Source organism: Typopeltis vanoorti, chromosome 14, assembly GCF_054136105.1.
Source record: "Typopeltis vanoorti isolate ZY-2024b chromosome 14, IOZ_Tvanoo_1.0, whole genome shotgun sequence".
NCBI classification, from domain to species: domain Eukaryota; kingdom Metazoa; phylum Arthropoda; class Arachnida; order Uropygi; family Thelyphonidae; genus Typopeltis; species Typopeltis vanoorti.
Genome location: NC_143562.1, coordinates 61,109,737 through 61,127,104, shown reverse-complemented (window position 1 = coordinate 61,127,104; position 17,368 = coordinate 61,109,737). Strand labels below are relative to the sequence as shown.

At 32.6% G+C, this 17,368-nt stretch overlaps 1 protein-coding gene and 1 long non-coding RNA gene across 3 annotated transcripts in view; one reads left to right on the top strand and one right to left on the bottom strand.

Annotated features, from left to right (window-relative positions):
- The window catches only part of LOC150099529 (uncharacterized), a 135,494-nt gene extending 124,043 nt beyond the window's left edge, over positions 1 to 11,451 (top strand). For both annotated transcript variants that reach the window (XR_016549364.1, XR_016549363.1), the window contains exon 3: positions 11,322 to 11,451. This is a non-coding gene — a long non-coding RNA (uncharacterized LOC150099529). The remainder of the gene's footprint in view (positions 1 to 11,321) is intronic.
- Polr3D (RNA polymerase III subunit C53) overlaps positions 9,041 to 17,368 on the bottom strand; it is a 90,883-nt gene continuing 82,555 nt past the window's right edge. Inside the window, exon 9 of the mRNA XM_090403914.1 lies at positions 9,041 to 15,641. Coding sequence (XP_090260040.1) covers positions 15,366 to 15,641 — 276 coding nt within the window. The 3' untranslated portion in view covers positions 9,041 to 15,365. The remainder of the gene's footprint in view (positions 15,642 to 17,368) is intronic.

The following is a 17,368-nucleotide window of genomic DNA, read 5'->3' as shown; positions in this document are numbered from 1 at the left end:
CCAGTTGAACTTTTTAATTAAGTCATTGGTTTTATTGCATGATTTTTACTGATCAGAAAATTTGCTTGGAACACTCAGCAGAGGAATTTCAATGCTAAGTGTTCCAGGTAAGATTTCTGTAAGCATACTTGAAGAGGTTGAGAAAGATTGTCAAAGAGAAACTTGAACAAGCTGGGTTCAGGCAAAACATAGGTTGTCAAGATCAGATTTTCACTTTTAAGACAAATAGTTGAGGAATCGTGGGAATATAACAAAAATTTGTATTTAAGTTTTGTAGATCTGAAAAAGGCATATGACAAGGTGCCAAGAGAAAAGCTTTTCAAAATGCTACAATTATATGGGATAAATGGAACATTATACAGAGAAAGTCTATATTTAAGTTGTCAGTCAGCAGTTCGAATTGAAGGAAATACAGGAAGATGGTTTGATGTAAAATCAGGGGTAAGATAAGGATGCACATTATCTCCATTCTTATTTATCATTTATATATATCGATCACATTATTAAAGAAAGTGGCATCAAGCCTGATATTAGAATTGGAGATGTCAAACTTAGCTCTTTGCTTTATACAGATGATGTTGTATACTCCTAAACACATCTAGTGCAAGTCCCCAGGATTCACTAACTAAATTAAATAACACTGTAACAAATTTGGCATGAAAATCAGCAATAAAAAGACCAAAACTATAGAAATAGGGAAGAGCATAGAAAACTTCAGCTGCATTTTGAATAAAGATCCTATAGAACAAGTAAAATATCATATTCTAGCTATTTAGGCACAGTTTTAGTGAAGATGGTAGGCTAAATCTGGAAATAGTATAGCTGATATAGTAAGTAGCCAGCTGAATACATTTATATGGAATAAGAGAGAAATTAGCCAAAACACCAAACTAGCAGTATTCAACAGTGTTTTAAGTTATGGATCTGAGAGTTGAGTTATAAATAACGAACTTGATCAAATACTAGAGACAACAGATATGAAGGTTATGAGAAAAATTAGTGGAGTGAACCAATGGCAGAATCATATTAAAAATGAAGATATTAGAAAGGAACTTGTCACTATTAGTATTCAAGAATGTGAGACCAGGGTTAATCTAAGGTTTTATGGCCACTTAAATATAATGGGTGAGGAAAGGTTAGCAAAAAAAAAAAAAAACCTAGGTGTGTGATGCAAAGATGGTAGGAAAGAGATCCAGAGGAAGACCAAGATCTAGGTGGATTGTTTTGGTGTTAGAAGTGCCTTAAAAGCAAGAAATGTTAGGGTTCTTATAAGTAATATTGATTTGGAGGAAAATTGTTGATAGATTAATAGTACTATAAACTTCATTATGTAGTGCTCTCATAGTAACTTGACATCCTTTGTGGGTACATATCAGAAAATTGCTGATGAAAATTTAATTTTATTTTATGAACTTAATATTTTATTGAAAAAATTAATGCATTGTCACTGCTGTAATAGCCTTCGGTACATCATAAAAACTTGCTGATTACTGGTAAAAAAAATTGAAGGTATTTTGATACACCACACCAGTCATGATGGATGAAATATATCAGCTTTACTTCATATCCCGGAGCCATAGGCCAGTTGGTTTCAATGATACCCTTTAGATGGAAAGCCCAGTGTTTGAATCCTATCTAGGATGTGATGAAACTTTATTAGGACTTTTCAACTGAAAGTGAGTATTAGTGATGGTGAGACTTTTCCTCCCAGAAACTTTTTTTTTCCATCCTTCAAAACAGGCAAACCACCCAGAACACGCACAATTTACAGATATAATACACTGGCCTCATAGCTTTAGTTGCTGTGGCTATAACTCCAAAACAAACTTCATATCCATGTTATTTCAATACTAGCATGCATCTTTGTATTCACATTTTGGTCTATAAGTATTCAAGAATGTGTGAGCAGAGTTAATCTAAGGTGGCAGTTATTGTTATGCAAAATATTGGATTAGTTAATGCATTAGTAAATGCCACTAACAAAGTGTCTTTTTGGCCACTTCCCAATTCTGTATTCCAGTGATCCCATAAATGTTTTATCAGGTTTAGATCGTGACTGAGAGCTGGCCACTGTAATGTTCCAATGTTATTCTCATGCAGTTTCATCTTTTAATTTATTTATTTAACCATATGGGGTTCCCTCCCTTTTCTCCCCCATCCCTAATGGGGCGAGTGAAACTGCATGTTTATAGCCATTTACAGCAGTATTGTACTGGATGGTGTATCATAGAAGTCGCAATGTAGGAAATAGTTATGATTCCATGCACTATGCCCAGTGGATGTAGTTTACACCACAAGAAGCAATTCCATATCATTTCACTGTCTCTCTACACCTCATCAGTGAGAGAGCATACTCAGTCTTCTCAAAGGCACTTGCCATATCTGCACACATCCATTAAGTGTGGATGCAAGTTGTTCTGTAGAATGGATTGCTATTGCTCCATGGTCCAGGTTCTATACACTTTCGCTGATGCTAAACATGTATTTATTATTTAACAAATGCTTGCAAGCTGTGTAACTCTTCCATGAAAATTTGTAGCATGTAGGTCTTCATGTCAAAACACTTATAGAATTGCTCATACTTGCTCACATTCCAAACACAAGATTCTTTAAGGTCTGATGGTAAAATAAGATAACCAGCTTTCTCCAAGAGTTCCTTCTCATGTTAGGATTTTAGGTCCTACCTAATGTGGTATTCCATATTTTAGGAACCTTCATGTATGATGCCCTACTAAAGTCACAGGGCACCTCTTTAGACAGCAGGAAAATTAATGCCACTACACAATATACAAATTCTGTGGCCTATGAGATGAGTAGGTTGTTTGGAATTCATTTTGATATTACATGTAACTGTAATATCAATTGGGAACAAAAGCCATAATTAACTATGGATTTATTACTTATGCCTGACTTTAGTTAACAAAATTTTTACCTCGGTGTTGAGCATCTAGGACTTTCAAATTCAACAAGTAAAAAAGAAAAACAGAGGCCTCAACAAATGAAAATGTGTGAGTAACAAATGATATACAATTTAGTCGGCAAATCCTGCAGATTTGTGTAACTGCTGTAATAAATTAGGTATTAAAATCAGTAATAAGACAAAAACAATGAAATATCAACTGCACCTGAATGGACTTATAGAAAAAGTAAAACATTTCAGCTATTGAACACAATTTTTAGTGAAGATGGTAAATCAAATATGGAAATAGACTGCAGAATGAGAAAAACTAATATGGTAGGCAGTTTAATAAATTCATATGGAATAAGAAAGAAATTAGTCAAAACACTAAACTTGCTGTATATAAGAAAGTATTTAAATCAATTTTAACTTATGGATCTGAGAGCCGGGTTATTAATCTCCCTACCAGGTGGATGAAATAGTAAGACCAAATTGTACTTCTTATCCATGTTATTCAATGGATGTTACAGAATCATGTCCAGATTTAGCTTGACGTCTATAGACGTCATGGCCGGTTGGGGGTATTAATAAAACAGTTTATATGACCTCACCATTGCTTCTCCCTGGTATCTCCACCTCTGGGCCTAGCTCCCACTGAAGAGACCTCAATAAAGGTCGAAACTAGTCTGGGTAGTGGCCCTTTCCTTAATGCATAACATTATACATATCCGCAAGGAGATGTTTTGCATTATGGGAGATACAGAGATAGGAATGATGTTAGCTTGATCCAGCTTTGCTACGAGTTGCCCGGTGTTGTACTACCTGACCCCAGTCCTGAAGATATTTTCAGGCGCAAACTTTGTTTGCTCACACTTGGATAAAGGATTAAACTAAATTTATTATAGTTGATCAAAGACTGAGACCACAGATATGAGAAATATTAGGGAATGAACGAAGATAAGATTATCTGACTATTAAGGTAATCAGATTATATGTGATGAACTTTCAGAGATATATCAAATAGGTTGTGAAGTTATTAGAGCTGGGAGAATAGCAGAGGCAGGAAGTCTTGAGACAAAGCAGAATCACATAAATGGGATTCCAGGTCTGATACCCTACATTCCAACATGCAATGTGGAGAACATGAAGGCCTACATTCACACTGCATATTGGAAGAAAGAGGAAGGGAAAGACAAACTGGAAATCTTACTCTAGAGATAAAGCATGCCAAAGGCCAGTTCATGCTTTTAATAAGCAGGGTAGTAGTGGCATTTTGCTGAGAGAATAGGATGGATTGTGATGAATGACATCTACCACCTAAGAAGCATTCAAGTTGTTTTCTTTACATTTTGGTATCCCTCAGTTATTGTTATGCAAAATATTGGAATTAAAGAATTTTTATTTATTTTTTACTTTGTGTTAAGACTGAAGTTCTTTATCAACAAAAAAGAGCAGATGGATGGAATTCTGTGAAGGATTATAATATACCTTTCTTTTGGCCAGGTGGCAGGAGAATTTTTATATATGTCTTAATCAGTATGACCAAATTGACTTTTTGGTCATACTGACAAATTGATTAACTAAAAATAGCTGAATATGTTGAGGTCTACAATACTCTAAATAAACATTTGCTTGTGTTTTTACTGGAGGAAGGATAGAATTAAGAAGGAAAACTTGAATGTAAAAATTAGTTTATTTTCCAACATATTTTGAAATACGATAAGTTGAATTTTCAATTTGGTAAGAAAAACTGAAGTCATATATATTTAACTTTTAATAGTGTAATATGCACTGTAAAAATTACAGAGGAATAAAGTTGATGTCCCACACAATGAAGATCCTAGAAAGGGTTCTTGATGGTAGATTGAGGGAGGAGGTGGAGATTGCAAAGGAACAATTTGGCTTCATGCCTGGAAGATCAACAACAGATGCTATCTTTGGGTTACGACAGATGATGGAAAAATATCGAGAGAAACAAAGGGAGCTACATCTGGTATTTATTGATCTGGAGAAAGCATACGATAGAGTGCCAAGGCAAGAAGTCTGGAGAAGAAGGTGCCGGAGAAATATGTCAGGTTGGTGCAGGAAATGTACAGAAATGTGAAGACAAGTGTTCGGACCTGTTTGGGACAGACAGAAAGTTTTCAAGTAACAATTGGCTTGCATCAAGGGTCAGCATTAAGTCCGTTTCTGTTTAATATTGTGATGGAGGTGGTAACAGAGGAGGTGAGAGAAGATGCACCTTGGACAATGTTGTATGCAGATGACATCTTGCTGTGTGTAGATTCAAGAGAAGAAGCGGAAACTAAACTGGAAAGATGGAGAAAAGTACTGGAAGAGAGAGGTATGAGACTGAGCAGAAGTAAGACAGAGTATATGTGTTGCGCAGTGGGCAGTGGCCAGGAGACAGACCTGGAGCTGGAAGGAAATCTCATCAGGAAGGTGAGAGACTTTAGATACTTAGGTTCGACAGTGGAAGAAGATGGAGGAGGTGAGAAGGAAGTGGGATGCAGGATACAAGAGGGAGATGGCTGGAGTGTTATGTGATAAGAGGGTGCCGATCAATCTGAAAGGCAAAATTTATAGGACAGTAGTGAGGCCAGCTATGACATATGCTATAGAAACTGTGGCCCTGAGGAAAAATAACATTAGCAGGATGGAAGTAGCAGAGATGAGAATGCTTAGGTGGATGTGCGGTGTGACCAGAAAGGATCATCTGAGAAATGACTATGTCAGGGGAACAGTGAAAGTTACGAACTTAGGAGCGAAAATACAGGAGGCAAGGTTGAGATGGTTTGGTCATGTGATGAGGAGGGAGGACGAATATGTGGGAAGAAGGGTCATGCAGATGGATGTGCAAGGAAGGCGGAAGCGTGGGCGGCCAAAGAAGAGATGGAGGGAGCTGGTAGAAGAGGACTTGAAGATGAAGAACTTGGATGTGGTGACAGCCCAAGACAGGAAGGCGTGGAGGAGACTCATAATAAACAGTGACCCCACTTAAGTGGGAGAAGCTGCAGAAGAAGAAGAATAGTGTAATATGCACTGTTATGGATATGTTTTTTTTTTCTAATTTTTTTAAACTGACTAACTTGAGAATGTACAGTGTACATTTCATGTTATATATATATATATGTACACAAGGTCTGTTCAAAAAGTTCCAGGATTTAATTTATTTAAATATATGTACACAAGGTCTGTTCAAAAAGTTCCAGGATTTAATTTATTTAAAATATATACAAACGCATATGAGCTACAGGTACATCTCCCTTTAAAATCATCTCCTTCTGCTAGGCAAACACTACCTCAATAATACAGTTTTCATAGCTATTTTTTTCCTATTTGTAGAATCATCTTTGAAACTGTTCAAGGAATGGCTTTGAGTTGCATTCTGTTTAATTTCATTTGTCTTGAAACCTTTATCCTTTAAGACAGATTTTAGCTTAGGAGTCATATCTGGGTAAAGTACAACTGCAGTGTTCTTTCGAGCCAGAAACTTGAGTAGGCATTGCAGTCTCAGCACAAACTTTACAGCAATCCTCATTTCCAAATCTTCTATCAGAATTTGGTGGCAGGATCATCCGAGATTCCTGGTCATCAACAATTGGCAAACAGTAATTTGCTAATTATCTATTTGCAAACACAACCCACCAAATTGTGGGTGCAGGATGTTGATGGGCATCCAGAACAGGAGTCATCTTAAATTGAAGTTCAACCATTTTTAAACTACTCAAATGTCTTTGAGCTGCTTAAGACTTATCCCCAAAAGCTGTTGTTTTAAGCATTTGATAGGTTTGTGGCTTTTTCCCCTTTTTGGCCATGTTTAACGCAAAACTTGATGCACACCCATTCATTAATTCCTAACATTGGGACACTCAAAAAAAAAAAAAAAAAACTTGTTTCATTCATCAAAGCACTGTGGGTAACAGAGGCGCCACAAGGGCTTCAAGCTTGTTGGGTCATGTTATAACGTTTTTTATACATATATACTTAGTCTGCCAGCATGCCCAGTTTCCTTATAATTTTCTGGAACTTCTTGAACAGATCCTGTGTGTGTATTAAGATAATGCAATTGGAAGAATGATGGGATATTTTACCTTCCGTTGGAAAAGACCCGAGTTCAATTCTGGTCATGAGAGGAATCTTTAAATGGGCTTTTTCAACTGGAGTTGATTTAGCCAACATATAGAGATAAGTTTTCTTTCCTGGAAACTCAGGTTTTTTTCATTATGCAGGCAAATTGGCCAGATAATACACATGCAGTTTACAAAGCGGGGGGGGGGGGCAGGATGGATTGTGAGTAGATGGAGGATTAAGTAGCATAGATGTGCTTGTATAAAATAAAATACCCTACATGATGAATTTTTTTGAGGTATCATCTAATTCGTGCCTTGAAACTTTCTGCTAAGTGTCATCTGAGTTCTCTAGCTCAAATCCACTTTTTTCACCAAATGGAATGAATTGATTCTGAAATATTGCCTTTAATTAATATTAAACTAATTCTATATTTTCATTGTGAATACATGTTATATTAGTGAATGGTTATATTCTGAATATATACTCTATTTATATTCTGAATTAACAAGGTCAATGGGAAAATACATCTACTATCAATGCACATGTTCATCAGTTGGTACATCTTTATTTTACAAGAGCAAAATCCAAATTACTCAGACTTGCCTTCTCTGTCAAGTCACTATCATTCTGTATAAGCATAAGTTCACAGATTGTAAATTATAATCTATAAAAACCAAATTCCAATGTTAATAACTTTTCTTTCCATTACTATCATGAAAAGATTGAAAAAGCAAAAACTGCTCAATTTATGAGCAATATTTGCTTTGATTATAAGATATTTATCAACCGGAAACATCTTTAAAAAATGTAGTGGTGTGTGTACATATATAATAGGCGTATTGTATGAATTGTTCTATATGAACAGAAACCATTCATTTAATCTGAATATAACCCTAAACTAATAACTTTCAACACTGGGCTGCTTCCAGTCATCTTCATGATCAGTATTGCTTTTCCTCAACAAAAGTACAGGTAACCCTCGTATAACGTGGTCTACAAATTGTAGCAACCCTTTAACTTTTTCACCCTGCGACTTAAAAATCAAATTTTATCTTCGTAAATTTGCATCTGCCCTTATTGTGCATGTATTTCCCCTAATATAAGTTTGCTACTTATAACTACGTCTTTAGTATGCATGTACATCAATTGTTTACCGTATAAAGTGTTTATTGTTGAAAGTTGTCGTTTTCTGTAACTCAAGCTCAGCACTTTATTTTGTGGTGAGTTGCATACAATATGTAATGCTTTTGTATAGTAATGGCCACTTAGAGGGCTTTTGTGATATGGTTGAAAACGAAATTAGTGAATTAATTGTTGCAGAAAGATTTATATTAGGAGGAACTGGTTCAATTAATAGATGACGTCGAACCAAATGGCGGGGAAAGTTCTATTGAAGATTTGGATTTGGCAAGAAAGTTAGGAAGTTATTTTACGGATAAATCCCTCAATGAATGGAGTGCTCCGGAAAATTCTATTGAAGATTTGAATTTGGCAAGAAAGTTAGGAAGTTATTTTACGGATAAATCCCTCAATGAATGGAGTGCTCCGGAAAATTCATGAGATAATTGGATAACTGTTTAGCTCCATATTATGAACTTAATTGTATTTAAAAAGCCAAACGACAGTCTTATAAATATGAATTAAAAAATTGCAGCATAGTTATCAAGAAGTCAGTAATTTTATTACTGACTTCTTGATAACTAAACGATGAGAATTATACAAATGATATCCAAGAGATTTCAAGTGATAATGATCTCGGCCACTCGTAAATAAAGAACATCTATGAAACGTTGTCTTTGAAGACAGTGATGATTAAAATATGCACTTTATTTTATTTTGCCTAAAACATTTATGTATCATGTGCAATGAAGTTTACGTACAATTTGTATTTTTATGAGTTTATACTCTGTGTTTTGTTTCATAATTTATATGAATTACCTGAATTAAATAAAAATATTTTTGTTGGATATGTCATTGTTTATATAATAATAATAAAAAAAAAAACACTATTTCGGAACATAATCCTAATTTTTCTATGTGATCTAGAGTATTGCATAACGCAATTTATATAATGTGGCATTTCTATGGAACCTAACATCCTTATTATACGAGGGTTACCTGTATAGTGCAAATGCTACTTTTATTTTAAAAAAAAAAGTCATTAAAAGGCATCAGAGAAAGCAAAGCCTTATGTCTGCTTATTGGGATGACATGCACCTGAACATTTCAGTATAAGTTGATAAAATGTATGTACGAATCTGTTGAAAAACAAGGATCATGCTGATTTAAAGAAACTGGTTGTTTGCAAAATTTCAGTATTTATTCCACTAATCAAATGTTATTTAACAAAGTTTTTAGTGTGTAATAATAAAGCCATGAACAAGAGTACAATGGCATTTTCAGGCAAAACAAAATACATATCAGTGCTTCAAAAGCAATATAACTTGCTTCCAAGAATAAGATCATTCTATAGTTAGTGAAAAACCAGTACTAAAACTCGTTTACAAATTTTAACATAATCCTTGTGAGAGAGTGCATGGCTAGGGCATCCATGAAAAAGAGCATTTAATATCAAAAGTTTCAACTAAATTTAGAAGAATAATTATTTTGTATGAGTAGAATTTCACACTGATAATGAACCAGTGGAAATTTGAAATGCTAAGAAGAAAACGATCTTGATTAATTCTATCTATTTATAGATGATTCGAAGCTTAGGTTGAGCGCCGCATTTCTATACACTGGAAATAAACATCCATCTAGTCCAGTAAAATAAGCTATCCATATATATATATATATATATATAAAAAAAAATCCTAATAAGACTGGTTTGGCTTTTTAAATACATCAACTAAAATGAACACATGAAGAATATCTCTAGTGACTTCAATGTGATAGCATTTTAATTGGCTTATAGTTAGTTTTCATATTTATTTTTTAATGTGCACGACATTAGGAAATGATCAGCTCAACAGAGTTTAGTTTCAAGAGAGAAAATATTTCACATCCTCCACTTGTGAAGGATTCTTTTCACACTGGTCCATGTTACTCAGTTTGATGGAGAATTTTATTAAGACTTTAAATAAGAGAAGGTTGACAGTTTTGATAAAAGATAAGTTCCCACAAATAAGTAATACAAAAATTAAAAGGGCATTTTTATTGGTCTACAAATATATACACTTTATGAGGACAGTTTCTTCAATGATTCTGAAAAAGAGCATGGAAAGATTTTCAAAACTGGCAACTACAGATTTTGTAGACATGCTATGGGCATATAAAACAGTGAGATGCAATGTCATTAATGACCAGCATTCTGCATTCACATTGCAGTTTCTTCCTCCTAATTTGGATAAAATAAAAATGACGATATTTCTTGTAACCAGTAAGCTTTTGGCTTGTTCCTAATCAGAGAAGCTACTGTAGCCAGCTGTACATGAAGGACTTCAAGGAAGGCTTTAAATTTTAAGTAAATTTGCATTCCAAAAATGTACATTTTATTCCTAAAAAATTGATAAGCCACTTGAAACTCATATTTGAATTTAACATTGAAATAAATCTGGCTAACCTACTTCAAGGTAAAACAAAAATTTTCAGTATCTTGTTGCATGTAATGTGAATTAGCTATATTAAGATGCAAAGCCCAACTATGTAGGAAATTTTCAGATGTTCATGTATTACAAATGTATGTATTATTTAATAACAGTAATATTTACTCCATTTTACATTGCTCAGTTTGAAAATGCTTCTTAGTCATTACACTTTATACAAAACAAAGTTTGAGAAATTCTTTATTTACGATGCAAATAAAATATGTTACGAAACTAAACAAATAATTCACACTATCTATCTGGCATGCAGTTATTTTCAATAAAATACATCTTTATTTGCATTTATGGAAAAGTAGAAAAAGAAAACCTTAGCATGTAATTCAAGTTTTCATATGACTGATTAAGTAGACAATGACATGAAAAGTGTATAATAATGTTTACTTGCATTTGATTTTGAATAATTTTAAGATGAAATGTAATATACTTTAAAGTATAAAGTACTAACATGCAGTAAAATAGTTAAAGATGAAATGCAAATTAGATGCATGAAATATTTTCAAATGGTAAAAGGCACAAGCTATTTTAACAACTCGTTTAAACTTCTATAGAACAAAATAAGTTACAGTAATAGAAAGGAATATTGGTTGGATGGATGCAATGTTATTTGCGATTTAAATTAAAAAAAAAATAGAAACATAATTGCTATCATTGACTGACTAGGAATTTTTCTTTTTCTTATCTAAACTGTGCAATTAAAAAAAATTCCTGTATCAATGCGTTCATTTTTTTTTTTTTTAAACTAGTTTAGTTCTTGGATGACTGCCTCCTGCCTAAGAAGCCCAGATTATTTCCATATTTTACTGTTTGCAGTAATTTGTATAGAACTTCAAGAAGCAGATGTCCAATGAATTTCTAGAAAAAATTCTTCTCTCTCAAACTAAAATAAAATTTCTTCTTTGGTTGGAGATATTAATATATTTATAATTATGCTTATTGTCAAGGTAAAAAACAAATGCATAAGATTTAAATATTAGTTTTAATGAAAATAAAATTTTCATTTTTATCAGAAAGCAAATATAGTACATCAATGTAACACTGACATCTTCATAGAACACTGATTTCTATAGATAATGAAATTCAGCATATAAGCCAAGAGTTCTGTAAATATACAAGTAAGCATAAAGAACAGTCAAGTTATATTTTTTGAGATGTCACTGTTACATTTGTGAAACAGAAGATTTCTGATTAAAAATCAATCTGGATGGAAATAATTCCTTAACAGCTCTTTTATTATATAAAACATTACCTACAAGAATAAGTTTTAACAAAGCATTTGAAATATCACCAACCATATTCTGAAACTTGGAAATTCTAAACTACTTCAAATTTGGCTCTTCTTAGCAACCATTAAATTAAGCCCAATGAAGATATTCTTTAAGTGCATATCTTAGAAAAATAAACCTTATGTACCAAAATCACTAAATAACACCAACTACTGAACATTTTATGTGAAAAATCAAGCAGACTTAAAAATATCATAGGTCATATCAAATATTTTTATGTAAGCCACTTCCTTTATTTTTATATAGTACGGCCTTTTTTTTTAAAAATTAAGTATATATATTATAAAGTAATAATGAATTTTTTGAGTAGATCATATATATCTGGTGTGTGATTGTTGCATACAATCCATGTTCTGATAAATTTCTACTTCAATTATAAAGTCGCATATTAAATTGTATATCAGAATAACCATAATGAAAACAAGCCTATGATCTAGAATCATTACAAAGAGTGAGTGGTTTGTTATTTAGAACAAAAATAAACATTCAATTTTGTTTTAATGTGAGGAACTTGGCAATACCTGAAAAGTTACAAGCCTGTGAACATCAAGTAATGTTAGGAGTTAATTTCAGTGATGATGTAATGAAAATGTTAAAATTAGTTTGTTCAGAGAGAGCCAGTTAATTGCCAGATTTAAATAAAATGCTTACCTGGGTGTCTATACCAACAGCTTATGGGTTCAAATCCTGCTTTGTCATGGATATTTGTAAAACGCTTTAGGAGAGAGAGATGATTTTTGTTGCCTGGCATACTTTGCTTACTGGAAGATCAAACATGATCTCCATGTGAAATTAATACCAGTTTTAAATCAGTAATAATACCCTTAATGAAATCACAAAGTAATAACGTACTCTGCAGTTTCTATTTGGAGATTAACTGTGATAAAAAAAAAAATAGTTATCTTATTTTGGTTGAAAATGTAAAGATAAGAAGCATTTATTCACAAATCTGAAATAACATACAAAAGTTTTACACCCTGCTTGGTGGTGTACTGACATGGCTTGTTTCTCAAAATCAAGATTATTTTTTTATAATTTTATAGTTTTAAATTTATCTTTGTGCATGTAAAAGAGGAGAGAAGTATTCTTTATCACTGTAATGCAGCGGCAAAGGGTAACTCAAGTAGAAAAATTTATTCTGGAAGCTTCATATTATTTGTTGAAGAAATGTGGTGGTGTGAGAAAGAAAGATTATTCAGTAATCCACTAACCAGCATGATCATCTTATTCTCTAGATTTAGCTCTGAAAGATATCTGGTTCTTTCTAAAATTAAAATACATTTTAATTTTAGAATAGTAGGGCAAATATTTGAGTGCATTCCAATAAAAAAAAATTTAAGGTAATTACAAAAAAGAGAGAGGAACAAATGTTCGGAAACACAGTTGCAGGTACCTAAAGCCTATACACTTTTTGGTAAACTAAAATAAACTTTAAAGAGATAACATCGATTAGAATCTTTAAAACTATATTACTCATTACTTCATAACTACATCTTGTACATACGTGTTAACTAGATCAGCATCAGATACCACATAATTTGAAAAGTAATCTGTATAAAAATAAATGGTTTGTAATAAGATGGCATGCTTTCTATGTTTTTATTTGTTAAGGTTCTTTCAATTATCTACTGAACTAATTCAACATCTATTATTAGTCTCCCACTAAGACAAGTTTGTCTAAGATGGCAAACACAAACTACATGAATTACTAAAATTTGAAGACGTTCTTCAGTAACTTTTGTTTACAGACCTCATCAGTAATACTTAAAATCTGGAAGTGTCTCTAATAAAGGGAAATAAAGCTAATACTGAACAGGAAAATAATAATGTCCTTTAGTTGAAAAGACTTGGATTGGCTAAGATGCATGGAGTATCTGCTTTGCTGACCTTATTGGTGAAACAAGATAGCATGTGCATCTCCAACCAACATACTATGGATTTGAATCTCACTTTGTTAATGTTTATGAAAGTATTTAGATGATTTTTGCAGCCTGGTGTGAGATCCATCATGCTTAAAGGCCAGAAGTGGTGGCTTGAAGAGTTCCATGTTTAGGCTATTGGAGGAATCTCACATTACCCTTAGCTCACCTAAAGTACTTAATGCAGTACAGGTTTATAGCCTATAATGGATTTGATTTACATTATTAAAAAGAAAAAAAAAAGATTTTTTTTAAACTGAATACATAATTAAGGATAATAGGATTTTTACCTTCTATGTGACAAACCAGAGGCACGGAATCAACTAGTTTAAATAATTCAAACATATGTTTTTTTCCTCATGTGATGATGAATGCCTGTGGCTCAAGTGTTGTTCATAAGCATAAAAGTGGGTAGAATAGAACATGAAATGAAAAAGTATGACTTTGAGATTATTACTATGAAGTTCTATGCAACAAAGGACAGAAACCGGGGTAAACAGTATGATCTGATATTTCTAAAGTTAAGTGATTGTATCCATACTCAAGAGGATAGATACAGTGTAACATCTATTTGAATTGTCTTTAACAGATTTAGGTAGGTTTCTTAATAGGTGTCTCTGAAAGAATTGCAAAAGAAAAAAGCTATGCACAAGTATTCTAGTAAAAGTAAACTGACTAGATTAAAAATTAACATACCAAAAAGAACAGATTATGTGTGTGGAAAGAAAGCAAGCTGTAGATCTGGATAAAATAAATCTTATGTCTATTAATTCAAGATACTGTCTCCTATTTAATAGTGACTGAGGGGAAAAAATATTTGCTTTTTTTAAACTCTATCAAACTCTTCAATAATAAGTTTGTTTTTAAGTATTTCACTTCATATGCAATTCTTTTTAAAATTTAATAAGTAGAAAAACTGAAAAATAATTCTGAAAATACCCTTAAGTTTTTCTAATTACAGTACTATCAATTTAACTTAAACACACATTTATTCCATTTAACGCATTAACATGCATTAAATGGAATAAGTTTTAAGACCAAAAATAATTAAGTCCATGAAACTAGTTCATTTTTATTTCGATTTTGCTAGATGAAATCAATATGTATTTCTCATTAATATGAGAAATGCCAGATATACTTATCAAACTTTGTAAAAGGCGTTTTATTTCAGCAGCCAACTTTCCACCACAGAAATGAAATAAATATTACCTAACAGCAAGATATTGTATATCATTTATTCTATACTTATAAGGTATAACTAATACATATTAAATGATGAATTATGTAGTATATGTGTAGTTTCACTACTACAAACTTGTAGGGACAACCAACTGAAATTGGGACTTTAACGAATATTTCAATCGATAGGATATTTGCCTCATATGAAATATGTTACCCATGTTGATTGATATGACTACTTTTCTTCCTCCCATCATGGTTATTGTAAGTGATCTACAAATCTTAGGGATCTGAAATGATGATTCTGAAATCTCTGATTTATGATACATATGTTAAAGCCATGACATTCCTGTGAAAATATGTACAAATAAAAATGGCAAAACGTTCCAGTAATAAATAAAAATATTCAAGCCATGTCACTATCTTCAAGAAGAGTTTCCATATCTGGCACACAAACCACTTTGTGTTGTAATGGTCCCAACTCATACATATCTCCTGAATTTTCGTTTACTTTCACGGAGACAACATTCTGTAAAAATCCCACTGATGTGCCCATCTCCACATCAAGAACAATTGAACCCATTATGAGACGAGTCTTTCCTGATTTCATTATCTGTAACTTTCCAATGCGTCCTTCTTGTAAATCAGCTATGGTACATGTGGTTTTAGCACTGGCCTCTTCCTATGTAATGGATAAAAGTAATAACAAATGATAAGTAATCATTCTTCTAAATTATTTTATATGAAATTTAACAAAATAAAAAATTACACAATAATAATCAAATTCACCATGAGAATTTTTTTAAACTTAATTAAAGGGCAGATTGGGGAGGGGGGGGGGCTCCTTCTGAACACACTCAGGTTTTATGTTGCAGTTTTTCTCCAGAAAATAATTCACATTAATTATTTTCTATCATCTCTGTGCTCTGTAGCACACAAGCCTGAGCTTCATCTTGTTTAAATACATGTTCTTTTTTTTTTTTTTTTGCAATTGTGCTGTCCAACTCTCCCAATCATCTACTTATCTTTCTTTTCTTTTTCTGTCATTCTTTGCCAAGTTAGTTTAGTCCTTTTCCTGCCAGGATCCTTGGGAGGGGGGGGAGAGCCAAATTTAATAATTTATGCAAACACTTTAAGTTTTCCTTTGTCTCTGATCCATATAATATGGCCTTCATATTGCTAATGAAGATCTTTATTTTAGTTTTTTGTTATTATTATTACATGACACCTCCAGGGAGTCCAAAGACTCATCGAGGGAGGGCACCTACTCTACAATTCTCCGTCTCCCCCAACACCATCTACCACCACTAGTATTTCCACAGACAATCGCAAACATCCATGCCCACGGTGAGATTCAAACCCGCAGCCTTTTGGTTGGAGAGCAGATATGCTAACCACTCGGCCAACCAGGCCGGCATTTTTTTTAATGACATTTGAATGATTTCAAAGAAAGACTCTTATTATTTTTAAATAAAATTTACTCAACTGGTATCCCCCCTCCCCAATAGAATGGAAAAAAAAGCAATTGTGATTCCTATCTTTAAGAAAGGTAATAGAGACCCTAAAAACTATAGAGGTATCAGTATACTAAATTCCTGTTACAAAATATATAGCAGAATCTTAAATAATAAACTAATGAAATATTCCAAAAGTACAGAATGGATTTAGAAAAGGACAATCATGTATAGACCCAACCTTTTGCCTAAAATTAATAATAGAGAAAAGAAGAGAATATAATTTAGAAATACATATTGCATTTACTGACTTTGAAAAAGCTAAAAGAAACATATTATTTAACATATTAAAAGAAAGACAAATACCAAATAATATCCTAAAAGCTATCACCAGTATATACGAAAATAACCAAATACAAATAAGATTAAATCATGAGCTATCATATACGAGAGAGATAAACCAAGGGGTCTGACAGGGATGTCCCCTCTCAGCAACTCTTTTTAATATCTACTTAAATGGAATAAAAATTTACATCAAGGAATTAAACTTTCTCCTACAGTTAACTTAAACACTCTATTATTTGGTCATCGGCAAAGAGGAATTACAAATTCCGAAGATAATTTACGGAAAGCTATTTTAGATCTAAATGAGATATCCAAAGATTATGGTATGATAATATCAACGGAAAAATCAAAAACTATGGCCTTTAAAGGGCAAGAACTAAAATAGTAATAGATAACAAGATCTTAGAACAGGTGAATTCATTTAACTACCTAGGATGTATGATCAGATATGAATGAAAAAGATATAAACATAAAAATTGTTTAAAATAAAACATAAAAAATATTTAAAAATAACAGGTGTAATTAACTCTATATTTAAACCAAACCTAGTTCAAAAACAAACCAGGCTAAAATAAATTTGGTTTAATCCTTTATCCAAGTGTGTGCAAAC